Source organism: Spea bombifrons, chromosome 12 (assembly GCF_027358695.1).
Source record: "Spea bombifrons isolate aSpeBom1 chromosome 12, aSpeBom1.2.pri, whole genome shotgun sequence".
In the NCBI taxonomy this organism is placed as follows: Eukaryota; Metazoa; Chordata; class Amphibia; order Anura; family Pelobatidae; genus Spea; species Spea bombifrons.
In genome coordinates, this window is record NC_071098.1 from 19331342 (window position 1) to 19355008 (window position 23667).

The 23667-nt window shown below is 42.0% G+C and overlaps 1 protein-coding gene across 2 annotated transcripts in view; it reads left to right on the forward strand.

Moving 5' to 3' along the window:
- LOC128470678 (myosin-10-like) overlaps positions 1-23667 on the forward strand; it is a 211148-nt gene that overhangs the window by 145688 nt on the left and 41793 nt on the right. For both annotated transcript variants that reach the window (XM_053452577.1, XM_053452578.1), the window contains exons 23-28: positions 3136-3342; positions 3473-3610; positions 3765-3888; positions 11593-11764; positions 17750-17962; positions 18274-18418. In XM_053452577.1, coding sequence (XP_053308552.1) covers positions 3136-3342; positions 3473-3610; positions 3765-3888; positions 11593-11764; positions 17750-17962; positions 18274-18418 — 999 coding nt within the window. The remainder of the gene's footprint in view (positions 1-3135; positions 3343-3472; positions 3611-3764; positions 3889-11592; positions 11765-17749; positions 17963-18273; positions 18419-23667) is intronic.

Genomic DNA, 23667 nt, shown 5'->3' on the forward strand with positions numbered 1-23667 from the left:
AATAAATGACTACCACAAGGTTTGACAAAGACTGGTGGTAGAATAAGTGCATGGAAAGAGTTAAAATACTAGCATTTGAAATACCCTGGGGTGTCTAATCTATAAAATATATGGTTTGATGCAGGGCCGGACTGGGACTGAAAAGCAGCCCTGGAAAAATTTGGAGACCAGCCCCATATAGTTTATCTCACGGTGAAGCTCTTATACCCACACGCACCCCTTATACACACCCGAGTCACACTATGTGCCATTCTTTTTATCTCATTATTTGTATTAAAATGCCAGAAAGCAAAAGTGTTAAAAGGCCCTAATAAATGAAAGACATTACACATAATGGGATCAAAACATTTACTACTGCGAACATTTTTAGATGAAAGAGTTCCATTTTATTCAGTGGAACAAAACACTGATCACATTATTCTTCACGATATTCTGGTAAGAAACTTTTATTTCTTTATTAATTCATGTAGACTACTTTTTTTCCATATTTAATAAAAGCTATGATTGAGACATGTTTGGTTTTTATTTCCTTTCATTTGACAACCTACCCCCGCGTTATGCACCTCTGCCCCCAGGCTTGCCACTCTGCCCCCTGATATGCCTTCTAACCCCCTATATGCCACTCTGCCATATAGGGGGTTAAAAAGCATATCATGGGACAGAGTGGCATATAGTGGGTATAAGGCATTCCTGGAGGCAGAGTGGCATGAAGGGGGTTAAAAGGCATATCATGGGGCACTCTGCCTCCAGAAAAGCCTTATGCCCCCCTATATGCCACTCTGCCTCCCTGATATGCTTTATACCCTCCTATATGCCACTCTGTCCCATGATATGCCTTCTAACCCCCTATATGGCACTCTGCCATATAGGGGGTTAAAAGGCATATCATGGGACAGAGTGGCATATAGGGGGGTATAAGGCATTTCTGGAGGCAGAGTGCCATAAAGGGAGTTAAAAGGCATATCATGGGGCACTCTGCCTACAGAAAAGCCTTATGCCCCCTATATGCCACTCTGCCTCCCCAATATGCTTTATACCCTCCTATATGCCCCTCTGCCCCATGACATCCCTTTTAACTCCCTTTATGCCACGCTGCCTCCAGATATGCCGTTGACCCCCTATATGTCACTCTGCATCCAGAAATGCCTTATACCCCTATATGCCACTCTGGCATATAGGGGGTTAAAAGGCATATCATGGGACAGAGTGGCATATAGGGGGGTATAAGGCATTTCTGGAGGCAGAGTGGCATAAAGGGCATGAAAAGGCATATCATGGGGCACTCTGCCTCCAGAAAAGCCTTATACCCCCCTATATGCCACTCTGCCTCCCTGATATGCCTCAACCCTCCTATATGCCACTCTGTCCCATGATATGCCTTCTAACCCCCTATATGCCACTCTGCCATATAGGGGGTTAAAAGGCATATCATGGGACAGAGTGGCATATAGTGGGTATAAGGCATTTCTGGAGGCAGAGTGGCATGAAGGGGGTTAAAAGGCATTTCATGGGGCACTCTGCCTCCAGAAAAGCCTTATGCCCCCTATATGCCACTCTGCCTCCCCGATATGCTTTATACCCTCCTATATGCTCCTCTGCCCCATGATATACCTTTTAACCCCCTTTATGCCACTCTGCCTCCAGATATGCCTTTTGACCCCCTATATGTCACTCTGCATCCAGAAATGCCTTATACCCCTATATGCCACTCTGCCATATAGGGGGTTAAAAGGCATATCATGGGACAGAGTGGCATATAGGGGGATATAAGGCATTTCTGGAGGCAGAGTGGCATAAAGGGGGTTAAAAGGCATATCATGGGGCACTCTGCCTACAGAAAAGCCTTATGCCCCCTATATGCCACTCTGCCTCCCCAATATGCTTTATACCCTCCTATATGCCCCTCTGCCCCATGACATCCCTTTTAACTCCCTTTATGCCACGCTGCCTCCAGATATGCCGTTGACCCCCTATATGTCACTCTGCATCCAGAAATGCCTTATACCCCTATATGCCACTCTGGCATATAGGGGTTAAAAGGCATATCATGGGACAGAGTGGCATATAGGGGGGTATAAGGCATTTCTGGAGGCAGAGTGGCATAAAGGGGGTGAAAAGGCATATCATGGGGCACTCTGCCTCCAGAAAAGCCTTATGCCCCCTATATGCCACTCTGCCTCCCCGATATGCTTTATACCCTCCTATATGCTCCTCTGCCCCATGATATACCTTTTAACCCCCTTTATGCCACTCTGCCTCCAGATATGCCTTTTGACCCCCTATATGTCACTCTGCATCCAGAAATGCCTTATACCCCTATATGCAACTCTGGTATATAGGGGGTTAAAAGGCATATCATGGGACAGAGTGGCATATAGGGGGATATAAGGCATTTCTGGAGGCAGAGTGGCATATAGGGGGACACACTTACATACACACACACATGCCGATTTTTTTTGTTTTTAACAAATACAAAAAACATTATACAGTACAAAAAATACATTATTTTACTCACCTTCTACTTCTCTTGACTTCCTGGTAGCTGCACACTGTTCTCCTCTATGGTGACAGGATGCCACTGACCTGACATCCGGTGCTGCAGCAGTCTGGGGGGGAAATGGTTTTGAAATAGCAAACTGCTACTTGTAATTATTGCCCAATAACTTGCAGAAAAAAATCACTATTTTTTTTTATAGTAAATTAGATGAAATGATAAAACTAATGGTATCTAAAAAAGCCCTGTGGGTGGGTGCACAAAAACATGAGAAAGAAGAAAATTACAGCTAAACAGCAACACTGAAAAATGTTAAAAGAGCCTTTGTCCCAAAGTGTACTACGAGTAAGAAATAGTCTTGTCATTAAGGGGTTGAACAAGCTTACAGTCTAGAGGTAGGATCCATCACACTCCTACCTTGGCTTCTTATGCTCGTGGAATCACTATATACCAAGTCCTAGTAGAGCTGTTATGATATACAAAACCACATAAAACATTCCAGAAATGTAACCCCTTAAACCAATTGAGAGGACTAAAACTGTTCTACCAATTTTCCATCCATCACTTTTTCTTATGTTTTACAAAAAGAGAACTGTACCATTTTCCATTGACATCAACGTAAAGTAAATCTATTTATGTAGTTATTCGAAGAAAAGGCCATTTTGGCAGAGCAACTTCAAGCAGAAACAGAGTTGTTTGCTGAGGCTGAGGAAATGCGGGCAAGACTTGCAGCAAAGAAGCAGGAGCTGGAGGAAATTCTGCATGATTTAGAATCCCGTGTGGAGGAGGAGGAGGAGCGCAACCTAAAACTTCACAATGAGAAGAAAAAAATTCAGCAGCATGTGCAGGTACAGCATCTTCAGTCATGTATTAGAATTCCTAGGAACTTTTAAGTTACCTTTCTTTACTTTACTACATTGTGTGCACACTTCTTATTTTAGGAATTCTTTGGATATAACTATCTTCTCTGTATTTCAGAACTTGGAGGAACAGCTGGAAGAAGAAGAAACAGCTCGACAGAAACTTCAGCTGGAAAAAGTAACAACCGAGGGCAAGCTAAAAAAGATGGAAGAGGATATTTTATTACTTGAGGATCAGAATGCCAAGCTTACTAAGGTGTGTATAGCTACAAATAAATAGCCACTAAGTAGGGATTTAATCTACTATAAAATGTTAGAATACTTAAAATGCATATACCTCATGAAACTAAAATCTGAAGAATACCATTATAGAGAAACTGGATTTTGTCATGTGTCTTTAATCCTCCCAGGAAAGGAAGATGTTTGAAGATCGTATTGCTGAATTTACATCTGCTATGACTGAAGAAGAGGAGAAAGTAAAGAGCCTAAGCAAACTTCGTAACAAGTATGAAGCTATCATTGCTGATATGGAAGGTAGGAAGGACTAGTTACCTTATAAAGCTGTGTAATGCAATATTTTTGTACTTTAGTGTTTTAGATCCCATTCATAACCCCCTATTCCATATTGTTGTTGCCTCTCTATTAACAACAACTAGTATAATGGGTAATGAAAAGTAAAAATGCTAAAAAGTAAAAACGCTAATAGTAAACCAAAATTCCTCTGTAATATTCTTTATTTTGGGGCCAATACAAACCATTGTGTGGAAATCTATTCATAAACAGGACTATGCATAGGACACATGGTCACACAGTTAGACTGGAAGAAAGGAGATTTAGTCTAAAGCAAAGGAAAGGGTTTTTTTACAGTTAGGACAATAAGGATGTGGAATTCTCTGCCTGCAGAGGTAGTTTTATCAGCGTCTTTACAGACATTTAAACAACAATTGGATGTACACTTGCAAAAACATAATATTCCGCTTACACCTAAAAAACATCTCTCATATCCGCCCATTCCTCACCCAAGAATCCACAAAAACTCTGGTTCATTCACTTATCATTTCCCGTCTTGACTACTGCAACACTCTTCTGGTTGGCATTCCACTGTGTCGACTCTCTGTCAGGAACTGGGTCCATACAGGCAACTGTAAAGACCCAGAGTGCCCAAAGATGGAGTTCAGGAGGTATTGTGCAGGAGTGAAGTAGGACAGGGCCTGGTGCAGGGCGACTGCACTCTCCCAGGTGGGCATCTAGGGTTGAGAAGCCACATACCAGCACCCTGACATAGCAGCTGATGATGTCCAGAGCAAGGCAGAACTAAACTTGGTTGGATGTGGAAATCCGAACTAAACTTGGATCTGACAAAACGAGCAAAGCTTGGAAATATCCTGCAGGCACCCTGGAGCAGGCATGAGACATAGCACTAGAATCATGACAGGGTGATGCAGGCTGGGAGTATGGAAGCTAAGCAGAGTATCAACAGAAACGTAGCAAGCTAGGAGGACAGAGCAAGGAACAGGGAGACCGAGCAAGGAACATAACCAGACAAGACATACATGATACAGGGCACAACAAAGGACGGGGAACAAGGCAAGGAAAACAAGGAAGGGGGAGCAAAGGTACATAAGAGACAGACAAACAGGAATACAGGAACTAGCCTAGGACTATGTGATAACAATTGGAGATTCTGTCACATCATATGGCCATAGTATGCTTAGCCCACAACGCCAAAGTCTCCAATGACGGTGGGTCCTAATTCTAAGCCCTGCATACGAAAGTACTGATAAACCAAACACAGAACCAAGAAAGACATACCTTTAGACTGCAGACTGAGACAAACAGAACAAATGGGTGGGACACACATTATAAAGGAAACAGGATCTGAAGCAAAGAGCAGACTGGAATCAAGGAATCAGAGGTTCAGGACAGCATTCGGAACTCCAGGAGTGGACCACAGCAAAACACGGGAACTGAGGCAAGGCAAGGCAAGGAAAAACAGAGATATGCAGCTCTGCAGCCTGGATGGACCCTGACACTCTCTCCTCTACTCCCCTGATATGCCATAGTGCACTCATAGATTTGCAGACTCGTTCACAGACTTGTTCACAGACACAATACTTTTATATATAAATACACTGCCCCCAGGATTTAGATTCCCCTAAGTTCCCCCCCCTTTACCTCTAACTGCACCGTAAGTTAACCTTATTAAATTAATTAAATTAACCCTCAGTCCTCAGCATTACATTAACCCTGAAGAGAAGACTCCATTAACCATAACTGCCCCTAAATTAATCCTGAAGACCCCATCAACCACAACTGCCCCTGAATTAACCCTGAAGACCCCATTAACCACAACTGACCCTAAATTAACCCTGAAGACCCTACCAACCACAACTGCCCCTAAATTAACACTAAACACCCCATCAACCACAACTGCCCCTAAATTAAGCCCCTTTCTCCCTGTCCCTCCTTGCAGCCAATCGGCATTGATTGCAGGGAGGGACTGGAAGAAGGAAGTGGGCGTGCCAATCGGCAGTGACTGCAGGGAGGAACTGTAAGTAGGAACTGCTGCTGTGAGTCACACTTAAACGGATTATAAAACAAGGGATATTTTTCAGAGCATTTGCTCTGAAAAAACCCTCATTTTATAATTGGAAAAAATCGATTCAACTAATCGATAATTAAATTAATTGGCAACGTTTTTCATTATCAATTATTATCGATTTTATCGATTAGTTGTTGCAGCCCTAGTTACATGACTGTGTGCCATCTGCAAAACATCAGTAGGTGCTTCTTTTATTTCACTTTCTTTCTGTAGTGTCACCATGGATGACCATGAAGGGATGGTAAATCCCAGTCAAGTTTGTGAATAGCTTGTAGACTATGTACCTTATCTGCTTGTCTGGCAGTCAAAGAGAATGTTCCCACTTCCACAGAGACCCTGTCTTGTCCAAGATTGTGGTTGAATATCATAAGATGTGGGAACATGTTGCAATTGCTTGTGCTTTCAGAGCCTACTTTATTTCTGTTAAACTAGCGTTTAACTGGAGACTGCAGGAAGGTCTTTTGGTGATTATAATGTAAAATGTATTACATCTCTGGATTTCTGACCCTCACGTTTTCTAATACTCCAGTTTCTGAGGATATTCCAAAGCAAAAAAAGCTTCAGCTAAGGCCAGATACCTGGTATGCTGCATAAAGACAATAGAGTCTGCACTATAGCTAAAGAGCTTGCTGATCATAGTATGGACTTTGTGTCTTGGCTAAAACCCATGGCCATCGCTGCCACCTTCCTCATAGTGAAAGTCTGCTACAAGATACCTCTCCAGTTCTTGTAGCAGAACATGGTTTCTCACTTTCCTCCCTGCGATCCCCCCCTGCACCGATCACACTGTGATCTCTATGCAAGTCCCCACAGATCGCAGTGTCTGTGATCTGTGCCTCATCAGAGCGATCGGACATCCCAGCAGAATGACCTTCCGGGTGGCATTTAAAAATGTAACAGTTTTCCGGCGCTCTCGCCGGAAGCTGTTACATGAGATCGGGCAGCAGAATGCCAGCGATACTGGCTTCTGCTGACAGGGTGGGGTCCAGGCTGATCTCCTGTGTAGGGGCAGGGATGTGTCCCTGCCGCTGCAAGAAGGTAGGTGGTCCGGTACGTCCATAGGGGTTTCTTTAGATGCATTTTTTGGATGTACCAGTACATCCATAGGGGACTGAAGGGATTAAGAATCCTTCATCATTGAAGAGAACACATCCCCTTTTCTTGAAACAAAATCTCTGACCTCCCGTTTTTGGTGAGGTAGAATGTTAGCTGCTTTACACCTGGTTCTTTCTCTAATTTAGCCGAAGGAGCCTTGTTTATCACTCCCATCAGTCTTTGTCCGGGGTTTAAGTAAATGTACAAAATTTGCATTGGCCTCCTCCTACCCGCAGCCTTATTTAAACCCTGCTAACTGGCACTGCATTGCTTGAATATTGCCCAGCTGTGGTACCTGCCTGAGTGCAGTTACCAACCCCTTGTTCTTGCTGCAGCTCATTACCCTACTTGAACCTGCTTGACCTCCCAGATTTTGACCTTTGGCTTGTTACACTGTTGTTCTGATTATCTCCCGTTCCTTAATCTTGGCTTATTAACCTTTTATGATCCTGTGCTTCCTGTCTTTGAACTTGTGGATGCTTTTGGACTACCTGCTACTACTACCTTCTGCCCTAAAGCTCTCTGTTGAGACATGTAGTCTAATCCACAATTTCTTTGAGTCATTTGAAGTGGAATTCGTGTCTATTGTTTGTTTCTATCATTGGGAATTGAAGAGTCCCTGGAAGAGTTCATGTCAAAAGAAAAGTATTGTTTGGTATTTCTTTGCTAGTATATCAGCTGAATGTAAATAGTGAGTCTTTTAGAAGTCTTTCAGAGTTTTGGCAGTATTCCTTAAGGGGACTGCCTTGGGATGAGAGGATAGAATAGTTAACCACAACTTATTTTGTACATAAAACCAATAACCATGTATTGGTGCCCCCTAGTGAACTTGAGCAAAGCTTTAAAAGGCACATTTCTTTGAGATTTTGGGCACAATTTGCAAAATCTCTCTATGTCAAAGTATCTGGCCAGTAAAACCTAAACAGTCCTTTCACACTAGTTTTCCCGTTTCGGTATGACCAGGGGGCAATTTTAGAAGAAGATTTCTGCAGTATTGCGGTAACAATAATTGCTCAACTCAAAAGCAAACTATCTTCTACTAATTTTACATTCTCCTGTCCAACCACAAAAGTGTGATCCTCCCACTGGGCAGCCAAAAAGTTTCCTGGGCTGACAACTAGATTGTGGCATTCTCCCTCTTCTGTGGGTCCATCACTTTGCTTGGGTAATGAATGGGAATAAAATAAGGCTTAACCCTCCCATTCTATAGCTGGCTCTTTTATTTTTATTTTTTTTTACTAAATTGATCTCAATCGAGATGAGTGTAACTATGGGGTACTTATCTCCCGCTCGCCTGAACCACCGTCCCTCCGAAGTCCCTCAACACCAGCAGCTGCCACCAGGATTCACCAACGCCAACCTCATGGCCTCTGGCTCTGTCAGGCGCGGGCACGCCCTGTGTGGCCAATATTGTATCGATCCGAACAGCCTCTTAAAGGGACCTGACACCTATGTGTTCCAACCACCAGTTATTTAAACCTGGTGGTTATGCTAGATCAGTGCCTGTGTCTTGTGCATTTTGGCTCTGTATGAATAAACTCCTGTGATTTTGTCTCTGATCTTGGCTTGCATTGATGTTCCTGTCTGTCTCCTGCGTTTGACTCAGCTTGCTATTACACTATCCTGTTCTCGCATATTCCTGACCTCAGCTTCGTGTAACATCTTCAGTATATTTTTTCTCTCTGTTTGCTCGGCCAGTGTCCTGATCTGCTCCAGAACCCCACTGGATGTTTCCAAGTGTCACGTCCGAGTGACTACCTCTGCTGACTTGTGCTCCCTTAGCCTGGGACAACACACTCTTTCCCTAGTTTCCCAGTCACTAGCCGAGACTCAGTGTAGGGTATAAACCAAGATGAAGACTGATTTATTGGGATACAAAACCGCCCCCTTAATCTGCCTCCCAGAGACAACAGGGGCAGTAACGGGATTAACAATACAATAGGGTCCCAACATCCACTATCTATTACTGCCAGAAATCAGTTCCAAGGTTTGGCTGGGGTAAATGTCTGTAGTGGTGGAACTGGTGGTGGGGGGTGTGTGCTTACTTATACAACATTAAACTAAAACAATGGTGGTAACTCCCTAGTTGCAGATCCTGGATATAATCCCCTCAGCAAGTGATGGGATGATATACTGCTGGGGGTAGCCACAGAAATCTTTACAAAGTCAGGGCCCATAGTCAATAGGGAGGAGGCTGGCTGTTGGGCCTCTCCAGTGGCCCCAGTGATGGAGGGTTCCATCACACCAAGTTCCTGTACTGCTGGTCTTCTAGCAGTGACAATTAGAAAAGGGGAAACTACTTTTTGTATCCACCTGTTCATCTACAGGTCTGTTCTGATTGCCCATACTCGACATCTCCCCATATAGGTCCCAACATTTCTGCCTCTTCCGTTGGATACAAGTGGGTCTGAGAAAAATTATCACCTACCTCGTATATTACCACAGGGGATTAATTTTGGGAACTAAATTCCTAAATACACAATATCAAAATACAGTCCCCCAGTACTAAAAATGTATATATTATTTGAACTAGGTTGCTCATATTTACTTAAACTGAGTTACTCGTATTGAGTAACATTATAGCCATCCAGTTGCTAAAGCACACCTGTCTCAAAAGGAAGTAACCCGAATCAAATATCTGTGACTAGCAGGGCTCTATTAACTGACCAGCAGTGTCTAACCTGCTTGAACTGCAGGAATATAGAGAAAATGTATTCCACAGTACCCCACTCCACTCCAAGGAACTGCAGGATTACGAAGAAGCAAAAAGAAACCCTATAATCACATAAACTAAATCTACATCCAAGGATTAGAGACAAAACAAACAAACATGTGCATTTTGCCAAGACTTAGCTTGGCTTTGTCATGGATAGTAAAAATTAAAACACATACCAGATAATTAAATCCTCAGCTCCCCTCCCATTGGTTAGGTGTAGGGCGCTTGGTCATAGTAGTTAGTAGTGACATCACCTCACCAGACCAATCAACATTAACTGCCCTCAACAATAGTAAAAATGTGAGGGACCCATGAGGAAACTAGTGATCCACATTTTTTGGCAACTAAACGGTGTATAGCCAGGTATTGGAAGAGTGAGTCTCCTCCTAGCTATGCGGATGTTATCTCTACTCTAGAGAAACATAGAATCCTGGAGAAAATGTCTCATTGGTCATCTCACACTACTCATCTCTACACAAAAACCTGGTCCCCGAGGATTAATAGCTAGATATTTGCTACTTATTGCTGATGTTCCATTCCATCCCCTTGATTTATAGTTCTGTATAGGGTGTGTGGCCGTACCTGACCGGCGCCTGCCAGTTTCTTATGCTACCTACTTGGGTTTGTTACTGACTAGGATTTCCCTTGCCATATGTTCATGATGTTGGTCTGTTATGCTGCAACGATTTTCATTATCGATTATTATCGATTTTAACGATTAGTTGTTGCAGCCCTAAATGACACCCACAAGTCACAAAAAAGAAGGGGAAAAATTTAACCAAAATATAATGCCATAAATAATCACTTAATTCTTCCAATGTACACAAATTCCAAACTAAACTTATGGACAAATTTAGTCTTAAATGCACATTGGAAAGTTACAGAGGAGTCGCCACAGACATAAACTGTCAATAGTAATTATTATATAACAAACTGCAGCAATGAGAAGCTCACAGTCAAGAGTTTAAATCCTCCATATGACGAAAAATGATATTTGGTAAATAGATAAGTATCTTTATTTTAAATACCTTTGACTTAAAATTAACACGTATTATGATAATGACGTCTTTGCAACGCTACTTGTACTATGAATATCGATCACATTCATTTGCAATGTAGAACACAACCATTGCTTCTCTGTTGTAAACGGCTACAATAACAACCAGTCACCAATTAACCAATCTTATACGACTATGTACAATGTAGTTTTAAATTATACAGCAAGGTCAATTAAGACATGGTTGAAGGAGCTTAATGTGGAAGAACTTGACTGGCCTGCACAGAGCACTGACCTCAACCCCATCAAACACCTTTGGGATGAAATGGAGTTCATCATGATAATTTATCATGAAGCCTTTATGGTCCTTCGTATAATTAAATGGCAACAAGAGGAATCCAGATTGGAATGATTTTAATTGAATTTTTGAGAAAAATAAATAAGATTGGGCATCAATAATGAGATCAATAGAAATTTGATTTCGATTATGAAAATCTTCCAGTAAGATTTTAGAATATAATATGGGTGATCTGAAGTCACAGAGACTGAGAGGAATTTATTATATTGAAACAGGAAAGGGTTAACATAATTAACACATAAGGTAATAGCAGGAGATTACATAGGCAACATCGACACCAGACTAATGTCATCACACATACAAAAATGGCGAATTAGGGAAGTAAACTAGATGTTCCTAAAATGAGCACGTGCAATTTGTATGTATTTATTATTTGTTGACATTCAGGCAATTTAGATCACTCTAGCAGAATTGTTTCATTATAGTAACTGAATAAATCTGCTTCAGAAATTGCTTACAAATTGTTTCAGATCGGTTAAAGAAAGAAGAGAAAGGCAGACAAGAGATGGAGAAGATCAAAAGAAAACTTGATGGAGAGACATCTGATTTGCAGGACCAACTTATAGAACTTCAGCAACAAATTGAGGAGCTAAAACGACAACTAGTTCGTAAAGAAGAAGAACTTCAGGCTTCTCTTGCAAGGTACACCCTGAAAAAAAATATTGGTTAATTATATATATATTGTGGCAAAGTAATGGAGTCTGTCTACATAAGTGGCAGATTGGAACGCTCATTATTCCCAGCATGGGGGGTGTTAATTGCTGGAGGTCAGCAAGGTGGAGCCAATTAACCTGCACTCAGGTGCTTAAAGGGCGGCCGGTAGAGGCATTAGGTGTCTGGAAACAGGGAGAGAGGCAGGCAAGCAAGCAAGAAAGCCAGAGGCCCTCAGACTTTATCAAAAGGATTTGTTTTTGTTTTGGTTTATTTATACTGAAAGTGCAACACTGTGGACTGTACAAAACTGCAATAAACCACATCTTGCTTTTATTCTGCTGGTGTTCGGAGTTTCTTGTTTTGATCGGGCCATCCTGCCACAATATATATGTGTATATATTGTGGGGAACAGCTCACACATGGGGCGGCAATGACAGTATTCACACAGGCAGCAGGTTTCAAAAGTTCAAGAGGGTGTTTATTTAAATGATTTAGGCACAGAGCACCTTGCAAACAAAACAAACTCTAAGCCTGTCCGGCTCTAACTAAACATCAGGATACACCCCATCCACCACTTTCCCATACACTTTACCACAATATCTCTATATATATATATACAGTGGGACAAAAAAATATTTAGTCAGCCACCAATTGTGCAAGTTCTCCCACTTACAAAGATGAGAGAGGCCTGTAATTTTCACCACAGGTACACTTCAACTATGGGAGACAGAATGAGACAACAAAGTCCATAAATCACATTGTCTGATTTTTAAAGAATTTATTTACAAATTATGGTGGAAAATAAGTATTTGGTCAATAACAAAAGTTCATATCAATACTTTGTTATATACCCTTTGTTGGCAATGACAGAGGTCAAACATTTTCTGTAACTCTTCACAAGGTTTTCACACACTGTTGCTGATATTTTGGACCATTCCTCCATGCAGATCTCCTCTAGAGCAGTGATGTTTTGGGGCTGTCGCTGGGCAACACAGACTTTTAACTCCCTCCAAAGGTTTTCTATGGGGTTGAGATCTGGAGACTGGCTAGGCCACTCCAGGACCTTGAAATGCTTCTTACGAAGCCACTCCTTCGTTGCCCGGACGGTGTGTTTGGGATCATTGTCATGCTGAAAGTCCCAGCCACGTTTCATCTTCAATGCCCTTGCTGATGGAAGGAGGTTTTCACTCAAAAACTCACGATACATGGCCCCATTCATTCTTTCCTTTACATGGATCAGTTGTCCTGGTCCCTTTGCAGAAAAACAGCCCCAAAGCATGATGTTTCCACCCCCATGCTTCACCGTAGGTATGGTGTTCTATGGATGCAACTCAGCACTCTTTCTCCTCCAAACATGACGAGTTGAGTTTCTACCAAAAAGTTCTACCTTGGTTTCATCTGACCATATAACATTCACCCAATCCTCTTCTGGATCATCCAAATGCTCTCTAGCAAACTTCAGACGGCCCTGGACATGTACTGGCTTAAGCAGGGGGACACATCTGGCACTGCATGATTTGAGTCCCTGGCAGCATAGTGTGTTACTGATGGTAGCCTTTGTTACTTTGGTCCCAGCTCTCTGCAGGTCATTGACTAGGTCCCCCCATGTGGTTCTGGGATTTTTGCTCACCGTTCTTGTGATCATTTTGACACCACGGGGTGAGATCTTGCATGGAGCCCCAGATCGAGGGAGATTATCAGTGGTCCTGTATGTCTTCCATTTTCGAATAATTGCTCCCACAGTTGATTTCTTCACACCAAGCTGCTTGCCTATTGCAGATTCAGTCTTCCCAGCCTGGTGCAGGTCTACGGTTTTGTTCCTGGTGTCCTTCGACAGCTCTTTGGTCTTGGCCATAGTGGGGTTTGGAGTGTGACTGTTTTAGGTTGTGGACAGGTGTCTTTTATACAAGTTCAAACAGGTGCCATTAATACAGGTAACGAGTGGAGGACAGAGCAGACTCTTAAAGAAGATGTTACAGGTCTGTGAGAGCTAGATATCTTGCTTGTTTGTAGGTGAACAAATACTTATTTTACCGAGGAATTTACCAATGAATTCATTAGAAATCCTACAATGTGATTTCCTGTATTCTTTCCCCCCATTCTGTCTCTCGTAGTTGAAGTGTACCTATGGTGAAAATTACAGGCCTCTCTCATCTTTTTAACTGGGAGAACTTGCACAATTGATGGTTGACTAAATATTTTTTTGCCCCACTGTATATATGTATGTAAAATATACATCAGCCATAACATTATGACTTCTGAGAGGTGAAGTGAATCTTGTTATCATGGAACCAGGCAGCAAGTGAACATTTCTTCCTCAAAGTTGATGTGCTAGAAACAGGAATAAAAAAAATGGGCAAGCGTAAGGATCTGAGCAACTTTGACAAGGGTCAAATTATGAAGGCTAGACAACTGGGTCAGAGCATCTCCTAAACTGCAGCTTGTGTGGGGTGTTCACAGTCTGCAATTGTCAGTACCTGTCAAAAGTTGTCCAAGGAAGGAAAAGCGGTGAACCTACGAAAGGGTCATGGGAGGCCAAGGCTCATTGATGCACGTGGGGCGCGAAGGCTGCCCTGTGTGATTAAAGCCAGCAGACGAGCCACTGTAGCTCAAATAGCTAAAAAATAAAGCTGATAGAAAAGTGTCAGAACACACAGTACATAGCAGTTTGTTGCATATATGGCTGCGTAGCTGCAGACCAGTCAGGGTGCCCATGCTGACTTCTGTCCACTGCCAAAAGCTCTTAAAATAGGCATGTGAGCAGTAAAACTGGACCATGGAGCAATGGAAGAAGGTAGCCTGGTTTGAGGAAATATGTTTTCTTTTACATCACGTGGATGGCTGGGTGTATGTGTATCGCTTACCTGGAGAGCACATGGCCCCAGAATGCATCCATGGAGGCCCCACCTCGCAACTTACAGGACTAAAGGAGAGGTCTAGTGGAGTCTATCCCTCAACGGGTCAGAGCTGTTTTGGCAGCAAAATAATAATATTTTGGCATAATATTAGGCAGTTGGTCGTAATGTTATAGATGATCAATGTGTGTTTGCATTAAGGTGCATCAAGGTGCACCTTGCTAGTACCTGGTTGGACCCCATATTGGACCCCATATGCCATCATGTCCGTATGGACATGATGGCATCACTCAGTTGCTGCAGATTTGTTGGCTGCAGCAACAAGCAATTGAACAAGTGTACCTAATAAAGTGGCCAGTGAGTGTATATACCGTATTTGCTTGATTATAAGACGAGGTTTTTTCCAGAGCAAATGCTCTGAAAAATACCCCTCGTCTTATAATCGAGGTCGTCTTCTAATCAGACCTCATTCTGCTTCGGCCGTGCTGCTTACCGGGCTTTGATCGCGAGCAGCGTCTCTGCTATTAGCAGCAGAACAGGAAGCTAGCACAGTCCTCACATAACTCTGCCTCCCCATCCTTCCTCTGGGGGCGGGGCCAGAGAGGTTGCTCGCACAGCCGGGCCCCTGCAGAAGTCTGTGAGTGGGAGATGTGCAGTTCAGGTAAGGGGGTGGGGGGGGTGACGGGTTTGAGCGTGTGTGTGTATGTGTGATTAATGGAATGAATGAGTATTTAAATGTTTGTGAATGAGTGTGTGTGTGTGTGATAGCATGGATGTGTAAGGGGGGTGGGGGTGGTAGCATGGCATAGGGAGGCTGTAATCACACTTCTAACATCCCCAGGTCCCAGCATGTACTGGCTGCCTTGGCTTGATAGGAGTGTGATTGCTGTTAGCAGTATATATATATGTATATGGATATATATATATATCCAGAAATGCATTTTAACCCCCTATATGCCACTCAGCCCCATGAAATGCCTTTTAACCCCCTATATGCCAGAGTGGCATATAGGGTATAAGACATTTCTTGAGGCAGAGTGGCATATAGAGGATTAAAAGGCACATCATGGGGCAGAGTGGCAAATAGGGGGGTATAAGGCATTTCTGGGGGCAGAGTGGCAAGCCTGGGGGCAGATGTGCATAACTGGGGGGGCAAATAAAAGGAAATAAAAAATATATTTTTCTCAATCATAGCTTTTATTAAATATGAAAATTAGTTTACATGAATTAATATTTACTAGTAAAACTTTTTTCCTAAAGGGTAGTCTTATATTCAGGCTTTTTGTTTTTTTCCTAAATTAATATTTAGATTTTGGGGCGTCGTCCTATAATCAGGGTCGTCTTATAATCGAGCAAATACGGTATACAGTGTCTCATAAAAGTGAGTACACCCCTTGCATTTTTGTAAATATTTTATTGTATCTTTTCATATTTCTTTTCACTGAAGAAATGACACTCTGCTACAATGTAAAGTAGTGAGTGTACCGCCTCTATAACAGTGTAAATTTGCTGTTCCCATTAATGTCTAACACCTTGCAACAAAAGTGAGTACACCCCTAAGTGGAAATGTGAAAATTTCCTGCCCACTGATTAGTGGCACCGAGGGCATACATACACATACACACTCATCGCACTCACATTCAAGCTCACACACATACACTTACACATTCATGCTAACACACAAAGACATATATACACTTTATCTTTCTAACACTAACTTGTTCCCTCCCTCCCTCTCACGCTCTTACCACACCCACAGCTTTTTCTTTGGAGCTTATGCACGTGACCCCACTGCTTTCCTCTTGGCCGTTTCTGGTTCAAAATTGTTCACAAGGGCCAGTTACCTGAACTAATCCCTTATTAAAAAATTTGGACCTGATGGACAGGTGATTGGTGGGATCACCTGGGCCCCCTGGAGAGGGGTCCCAGGTGATTGGTGGGATCACCTGGGCCCCCTGGAGAGGGGTCCCAATTGCAACCCCGGTTGTTATACCACTGTTCATGCACATACCATACACAAACACATTCACACACCACAAATCACATGTACTGGATTGAGGTCCTCACTCTGCACTGTTAACAGGGCAGGACTGGTATCTTCTAGCCCAGGGGCAAGTAAAGCCCAGCAGCCCCATCAGCCTCTTGCCCCACCTCTGTACCTCACATATGCACTGGCGCACATAGGCATACATACGTACACACATACACCCTCATGCACATATTACCTCTCTCACACGCTTACACATACACATTCATGCTCACAAACACACTTATACATACACATTCATGTTCATACACAGTCAAACATACACATTCATGCATTGGTATTTGGGGCTATATTTGTATTAAAGGCATCAATGAACTATATCATTTGGAATCATGAATGACAATCTTTAATGGAATGTCCACATTGATGTGTGTTGTACATGAACAACATTAATGATTGTTATGTTATGGAAGACAGGAAGATCATTGACAAAATCAATCATAGAGTAACTATTATTCATGAATAATAATCAATCAATATTAATATATGGTACACTTATTGTATTGCATTCAATACATACAATTATAAATTTAGGTTAATAATAAATAATTAGCTATATTTATAGAAACCAATCATAGATACAAAGGGATGATTCATCATTTTAACTATTCTGTCATAATATACAACATCGCTCATGAATGATCGGAACAAATTATTATTAAAATATATAAGTTTAATATTAGTAAGTATGTTTCAATCAGTCATTTTTCAATAATACTATATATCTTGATAAAACAATTGTATAATGATCAAAATAAATTACTTGGAATCAAAATACATTATTTTGTTTGAGAGTGCAACTACTTCCTACTTCATCTATCATGCATTAATTTTACGTATTGCACTATTGTGTATTATGGTGTATTGTGAGTGTCTCTGCACCATCCTCTTTCGCTTTTGTTTTTGCTGGTTTTAGCATCTGGGAGAAGTGTGGTTTTCCAAGGAAGTATCTACATTGTTATGTATAATATTTGTGTTCACACTATCTTTGTACATTTTCACTTTTGGTTGAGAAATATATTGGTGATAATTTGGATTCTTTCAGAAAATAACATACTGTATCCTATATAGGGTCGAGGAAGAAGCAAGCCAAAAGAACAGTTTATTGAAACAACTTAGAGAAGTACAAACCCAGCTTGCTGAGTTACAGGAGGACCTGGAGTCAGAAAAAGCTTCACGGGCAAAAGCAGAGAAGCAGCGCCGTGACCTAGGGGAGGAGCTAGAGGCATTGAAAACTGAATTAGAAGATACCTTGGATTCTACTGCAACACAGCAAGAGCTCAGGTAAAAAAAAAACAAAAAAAAAACATATTGACACCACTTATTGAATTTTATACTATTATGAAATAAAATCACAATGCATAGTATAACATAACAATTATAACAATTGGTTTTATATATATCAAAAATAAATAATGCACAGTAGCTATTTTTGTGATAATGGTGTGTTTCTAATAAAATCAGAAGAAGAGAATTCTGCTTTAGGAAACATTTTGAAAATTGTTTTGCCATCTCATTGTGCAAGTAACCATCAAAGGCTGTATTCACAATCTCCTTTTTCATGGCAAAAAGAGTATTCCTATCTTATTTTAAAGGTCAAAACGGGAACAAGAGGTCACAGAACTGAAAAAGACAATCGAAGAAGAAGCAAAGGTTCACGAAGCTCAGGTCTTGGAGATGCGTCAGCGGCATACCCAAGCTTTAGAAGATCTCTCAGAACAGCTTGAGCAGTCACGCAGGGTAAATGTGATATTATTTGTACCACTCAATTAAATTTATGCACGAACCGTAATTGGAGTGGAATTGGAGACTTTCTATTTTCATCCTACTTACATTGACAGAGATAAAAAAACTGCTAATTATTCTACAAAGTTTTATTTATGTTTTAGAAAGAGCAACAGATACTTGTAAAATGCTAACACACAGTTGCAAACATTTTCTGACCTCTGGAATTTGGTATGTATCATATTTGTCAGTCAAGTACCGAAAATTAGTTACATTTAACTAGGGCTGCAACAACTAATCGATAAAATCGATAATAATCGATAATGAAATTCGTTGGCAACGAATTTCATTATCGATTAGTTGAATCGATTATTATCGATTATAAAATGAGGGTTTTTTCAGAGCAAACGCTCTGAAAAATCCCCCTCATTATATAATCCGTTTAGTCTGACTCACCGTCTCACAGCAGCAGCTCCTACTTACTCCCCCTCCCTGTAATCACTGTGACAACTGGCCCCGCCCCTTCCTTCTCCAGGCCAGAACCACATGGCTGTGACACTCATCTAACTGTAAGTATATGTATATATATATATATATAATGTGTATGTGTGTATATATATATATATATATATATATATATATATATGTAATATATATATATATATATATATATATATATATATATATATATTTGGGCTACTGAAAGTTAGGGGAGGTGGGGGTTAATTTAGGGGCAGTTATGGTTAGTGGGGTGTTTAGGGTTAATTTAGGGGCAGTTATGTTAATAGGGTGTTTAGGGTTAATTTAGGAGCAGCTGTGGTTAATGGGGTGTTTGGGGTTAATTTGAGGCAGTTGTGGTTAATGGTGTGTTTAGGGTTAATTTAGGGGATGCTGTGGTTGATGGGGTCTTTAGGGTTAATTTAGGGGATGCTGTGGTTAAGGGGGTGTTAAGGGTTAATTTAGGGGCAGTTATGGTTAATGGGGAGTTTAGGGTTAATTTAGGGGAATCTAAATCCTGGGGGCAGTGAAGTGACATATCTGGGGGTATAAGGCATATACAGTATATAAGGCATATGTGGGGAGGGCAGTGTGGCATGTCTGGGGAGGACGGAGTGGTGTATCAGGGTGTATAAGGCATATCTGGGGGTAGAGTGGCATATCTGGGGGTAGAGAAGTGGCATGTCTGGGAGGCAGGGTGGCATGTCTGGGGAGGATGGAGTGGGGTATCAGGGGATATAAGGCGTATCAGGCACAGTGGCAGATGTGGGAGGCAGCGTGGAGTGGCAGATGTGGGAGGCAGCGTGGCATATGTGGGAGGCATTGTGGAGTGGCAGATGTGGGAGGCAGCATGGCGTGGCATATGTGGGGAGGGCAGTGTGGCATGTCTGGGGAGGACGGAGTGGTGTATCAGGGTGTATAAGGCATATCTGGGGGTAGAGTGGCATATCTGGGGGTAGAGAAGTGGCATGTCTGGGAGGCAGGGTGGCATGTCTGGGGAGGATGGAGTGGGGTATCAGGGGATATAAGGCGTATCAGGCACAGTGGCAGATGTGGGAGGCAGCGTGGAGTGGCAGATGTGGGAGGCAGCGTGGCATATGTGGGAGGCATTGTGGAGTGGCAGATGTGGGAGGCAGCATGGCGTGGCATATGTGGGGAGGGCAGTGTGGCATGTCTGGGGAGGACGGAGTGGTGTATCAGGGTGTATAAGGCATATCTGGGGGTAGAGAAGTGGCATGTCTGGGAGGCAGGGTGGCATGTCTGGGGAGGATGGAGTGGGGTATCAGGGGATATAAGGCGTATCAGGCACAGTGGCAGATGTGGGAGGCAGCGTGGAGTGGCAGATGTGGGAGGCAGCGTGGAGTGGCAGATGTGGGAGGCAGCGTGGCATATGTGGGAGGCATTGTGGAGTGGCAGATGTGGGAGGCAGCATGGCGTGGCATATGTGGGAGGCAGCGTGGAGTGGCAGATGTGGGAGGCAGCGTGGTGTGGTATATGTGGGAGGCAGCGTGGAGTGCTGTGGTAGGCAGCGTGGCATATGTGGGGGGGCAGCATGGCATGTCTGGGAGGCAGCGTAGCAAGCCTGGGCTCAAATGTGCATATATTGGGGGGCTGGTTGGGAAATAAAGACAAGAAATTTATTATCAAAGTTTTTTTATTCTGCTGTTTGTATTTAACATCATTTGTTTAGTAAATTATTTTAAATAAATGAAAAATTTACATTCATTTTTTTAATCCGATTAATCGATTAATCGAAAAAATAATCGGCCAACTAATCGATTATTAAAATAATCGTTAGTTGCAGCCCTACATTTAACATCAGAAAGCAATATCAACATACCATATTTGCTCGATAATAAGACAAGGTTTTTTTCCGAAAAATACCCCTCGTCTTATAATCGGGATCATCTTATAATCAGACCTCAGCGCTGCTGGGGACCTTTATCCTCCTCCCCCCCAACTTACCGGTGCTTCTGAGTCCCCGGTGTGTAGCCGGGGCACCGTGTAGACGTCTACGCGATCTGGGGTTAGCGTCTATCGCGCAGACCTTCCCCGGCTGTCAGAGATCAGAGTTCCCCTCACCGGGGAATCGTTTTTTTGGTCATTGGCCATTAACGACTTATGACTTACATGGCATCAAATGAGCATTGGTTACTCAGTTAATGACTGATGACGTGCCTTTGCTTTCTTTGCTCAAACACAGATGCTGTAATGCCTCAATGTCGAGGCATTCAGCAAGACTAAAACCTGCTCCAGGGGCCCTGTGTGATCCCTCTCCGAGGCATCAACGCCTGCCATATAGAATATAGCAGAAGGCACCTAATTTAACCCCATCGTGACAAAGGTTGATTTTACTTTTTGTACCCTTCGTGACAATGGCCGTTTTAACATTTCTGCGCTGCTCGTGTTTAGCTGTAATTTTCTTCTTTCCCGTTTACTGAACCCACACACATTATATATTGTTTTCTTCAGGACAAGAAGGGCTTTCTTTAGATGACATTGTTTTGATTTTATCATATTATTTACTATTAAAAAAAGTATAAAATATGGTGAAACATTTAGAAAAAAATGACTGTTTCTAACTTTTAGTTGAAAAATCTTTTACTCATCTATAAAAGGTAATGAAAAAAACTGCTAAATAGATTCTACTATTTGTCCTGAGTTTAGAAATACCAAATGTTTTTATGTTTTTTTGCTTTTTTCTACACGTTATGGGGCAATAAGTACAGGTAGCGTTTTGCTATTTCAAAGCCATTTTTTCCAAATCTGGTAATTCTTCCCCCCATGTGCCATTTCGGGTATCTTTGAAGCCAGCCAATGCAATTTACCCCATCAAGTCATATATTTTTGAAAACTAGACAGCCCAGGGTATTTCAAATGCTAGTATGTTAACCCTTTCCAAGCACTATTTCTACCATCAGCCTTTGTCAAACTTTATGGTAGTAATTTTTTTTGCATTTGTTTTTTCACACACATTTTACTTCAGGTATGAATAAACAGGTTCTGGTATCACTATCATAAAACACCCCAATATGTGTTCAGCAACATCTCCTGAGTACAGCGATACCTCACATGAATGATTTTGCCTGGCTGTTTGGGGGCAAAAGGGCCACATTTGGGACATGCGCATTTTTCAATGTTTAACTTTGTCATTTGGGGATCCACTGCCCATGCCCTATTTGGTACATCTTTGAGCTGGGCCATTTCAGTGTGCCCAACAAAACCATATATTTTTGAAAACTAGACACACCAGGGTATTTTAAATGCTGGTATTTTAACTCTTTGCATGCACACATTTTACCACCAGAATTTTTTCAAAGTTTGCAGTAGTATTCTTTTGTGTGTATTTTTCCCCCACACACCTATGTTATGTATGAATTTACAGCTCCTGGTATATGCCGCTGTCACACAACACCCCAATATGTGTTCAGCAACATCTCCTGAGTACAGTGATACCCCATATGCATGGGTTTGTCATTTTTGGGGGGAACTAAAAGGCCACATTTGGTATGTGTGCATTTTTCTAATTGGAAATTAGATGTGTGGCCATCCTTCCCCCCGTGTTAATTGGGACATTGTTGAACCCGGCCAATTCAATTTACCCCATCAAATCATACATTTTTTTAAAAGTAGACACCCCATGGGCATTTAATATGCCAGTATTTTAACTCTTTCCATGCGAGAATTGTTTTAAGCTAATGTGCTAATTTTAGGACTTGCTCACAAAAATATATTTTTTATATATATATTTTATTGCCTTTTTAAAAAAAAAAAATTACATTTTTTTTTCAACTTGAAGGTTCCCCTGATAGTGACATCAGTGGGAAATTATTTTTACATTTTACTGTTTTGTTTACTATTTTTTTCTAATTATTATTAATTTTATTTTATTTTTTAATTTATTTTTACTAATCACACTGTGATTAGAAAGCTGGGCTCCATTGACTTGCATGGTTGAATGCAGTACCTGTATTCAACCTGCAAGTGGAGCCAGAGTTCTCTAGAGGGTCTGGAGACCGTCTAGCAAACTTTTTCACCTTTATTGTTTTTTTTCCCGGGCCGCCGCCATCTTGCAGATGGCGAAGATCACCGGCAGCTGCAGCTGTGAACGCTCTCCGGAGCGGTCACAGTCCATCCAAAGGTAAGTGTTTGGTGTCGCTGGAGGCATTCCAGCGACACCATTTAAGTTTAAGAGGTGATAGTTGATCGCCTCCTAAACGCTTTTAAAACGGGCGTCCGCCGCCATACAATGTATGGCAGTTGTTGACGCCCTGGGGAGGGGCCAGATATGGCCCCTGGTGCCGATCGTGGCGTTGCTGAATGCCTCGAGGTCGAGGCATTACAGCAACGCCGTTTGGGTGCAGAAAGCGAACGTAGATCGCTTTCTGCACCCGTTTAAAGACGTGCCGGTTCTGGCACGTCATTTGTCATAATCGACTTGTTTTTCGTGCCGTGCCAGAACCGGCAATTGTCATTAAGGGATTAAAGAGCTTAGGAGGACTTTTTAATGAGCGTCCTAATATTAGCACTGTATCTTCCAAAAATGTATGGTTTGATGGGGAAAATGAAATTGCCGGGTTCAAAGATGTCCCAAATTTAAAAATAAATGTGCGCTTACCTTTAGCCCCCAAGCAACCAGACAAATCTATGCATGAAGTGGTATCACTGTACTCGAGAGATGTTCATGAGCAGATATTGGGGTGTTTTTTGGAAGTGACATATACCAAGAGCTGTACATTCTTACCTGAAGTACAATTTGTGTGAAA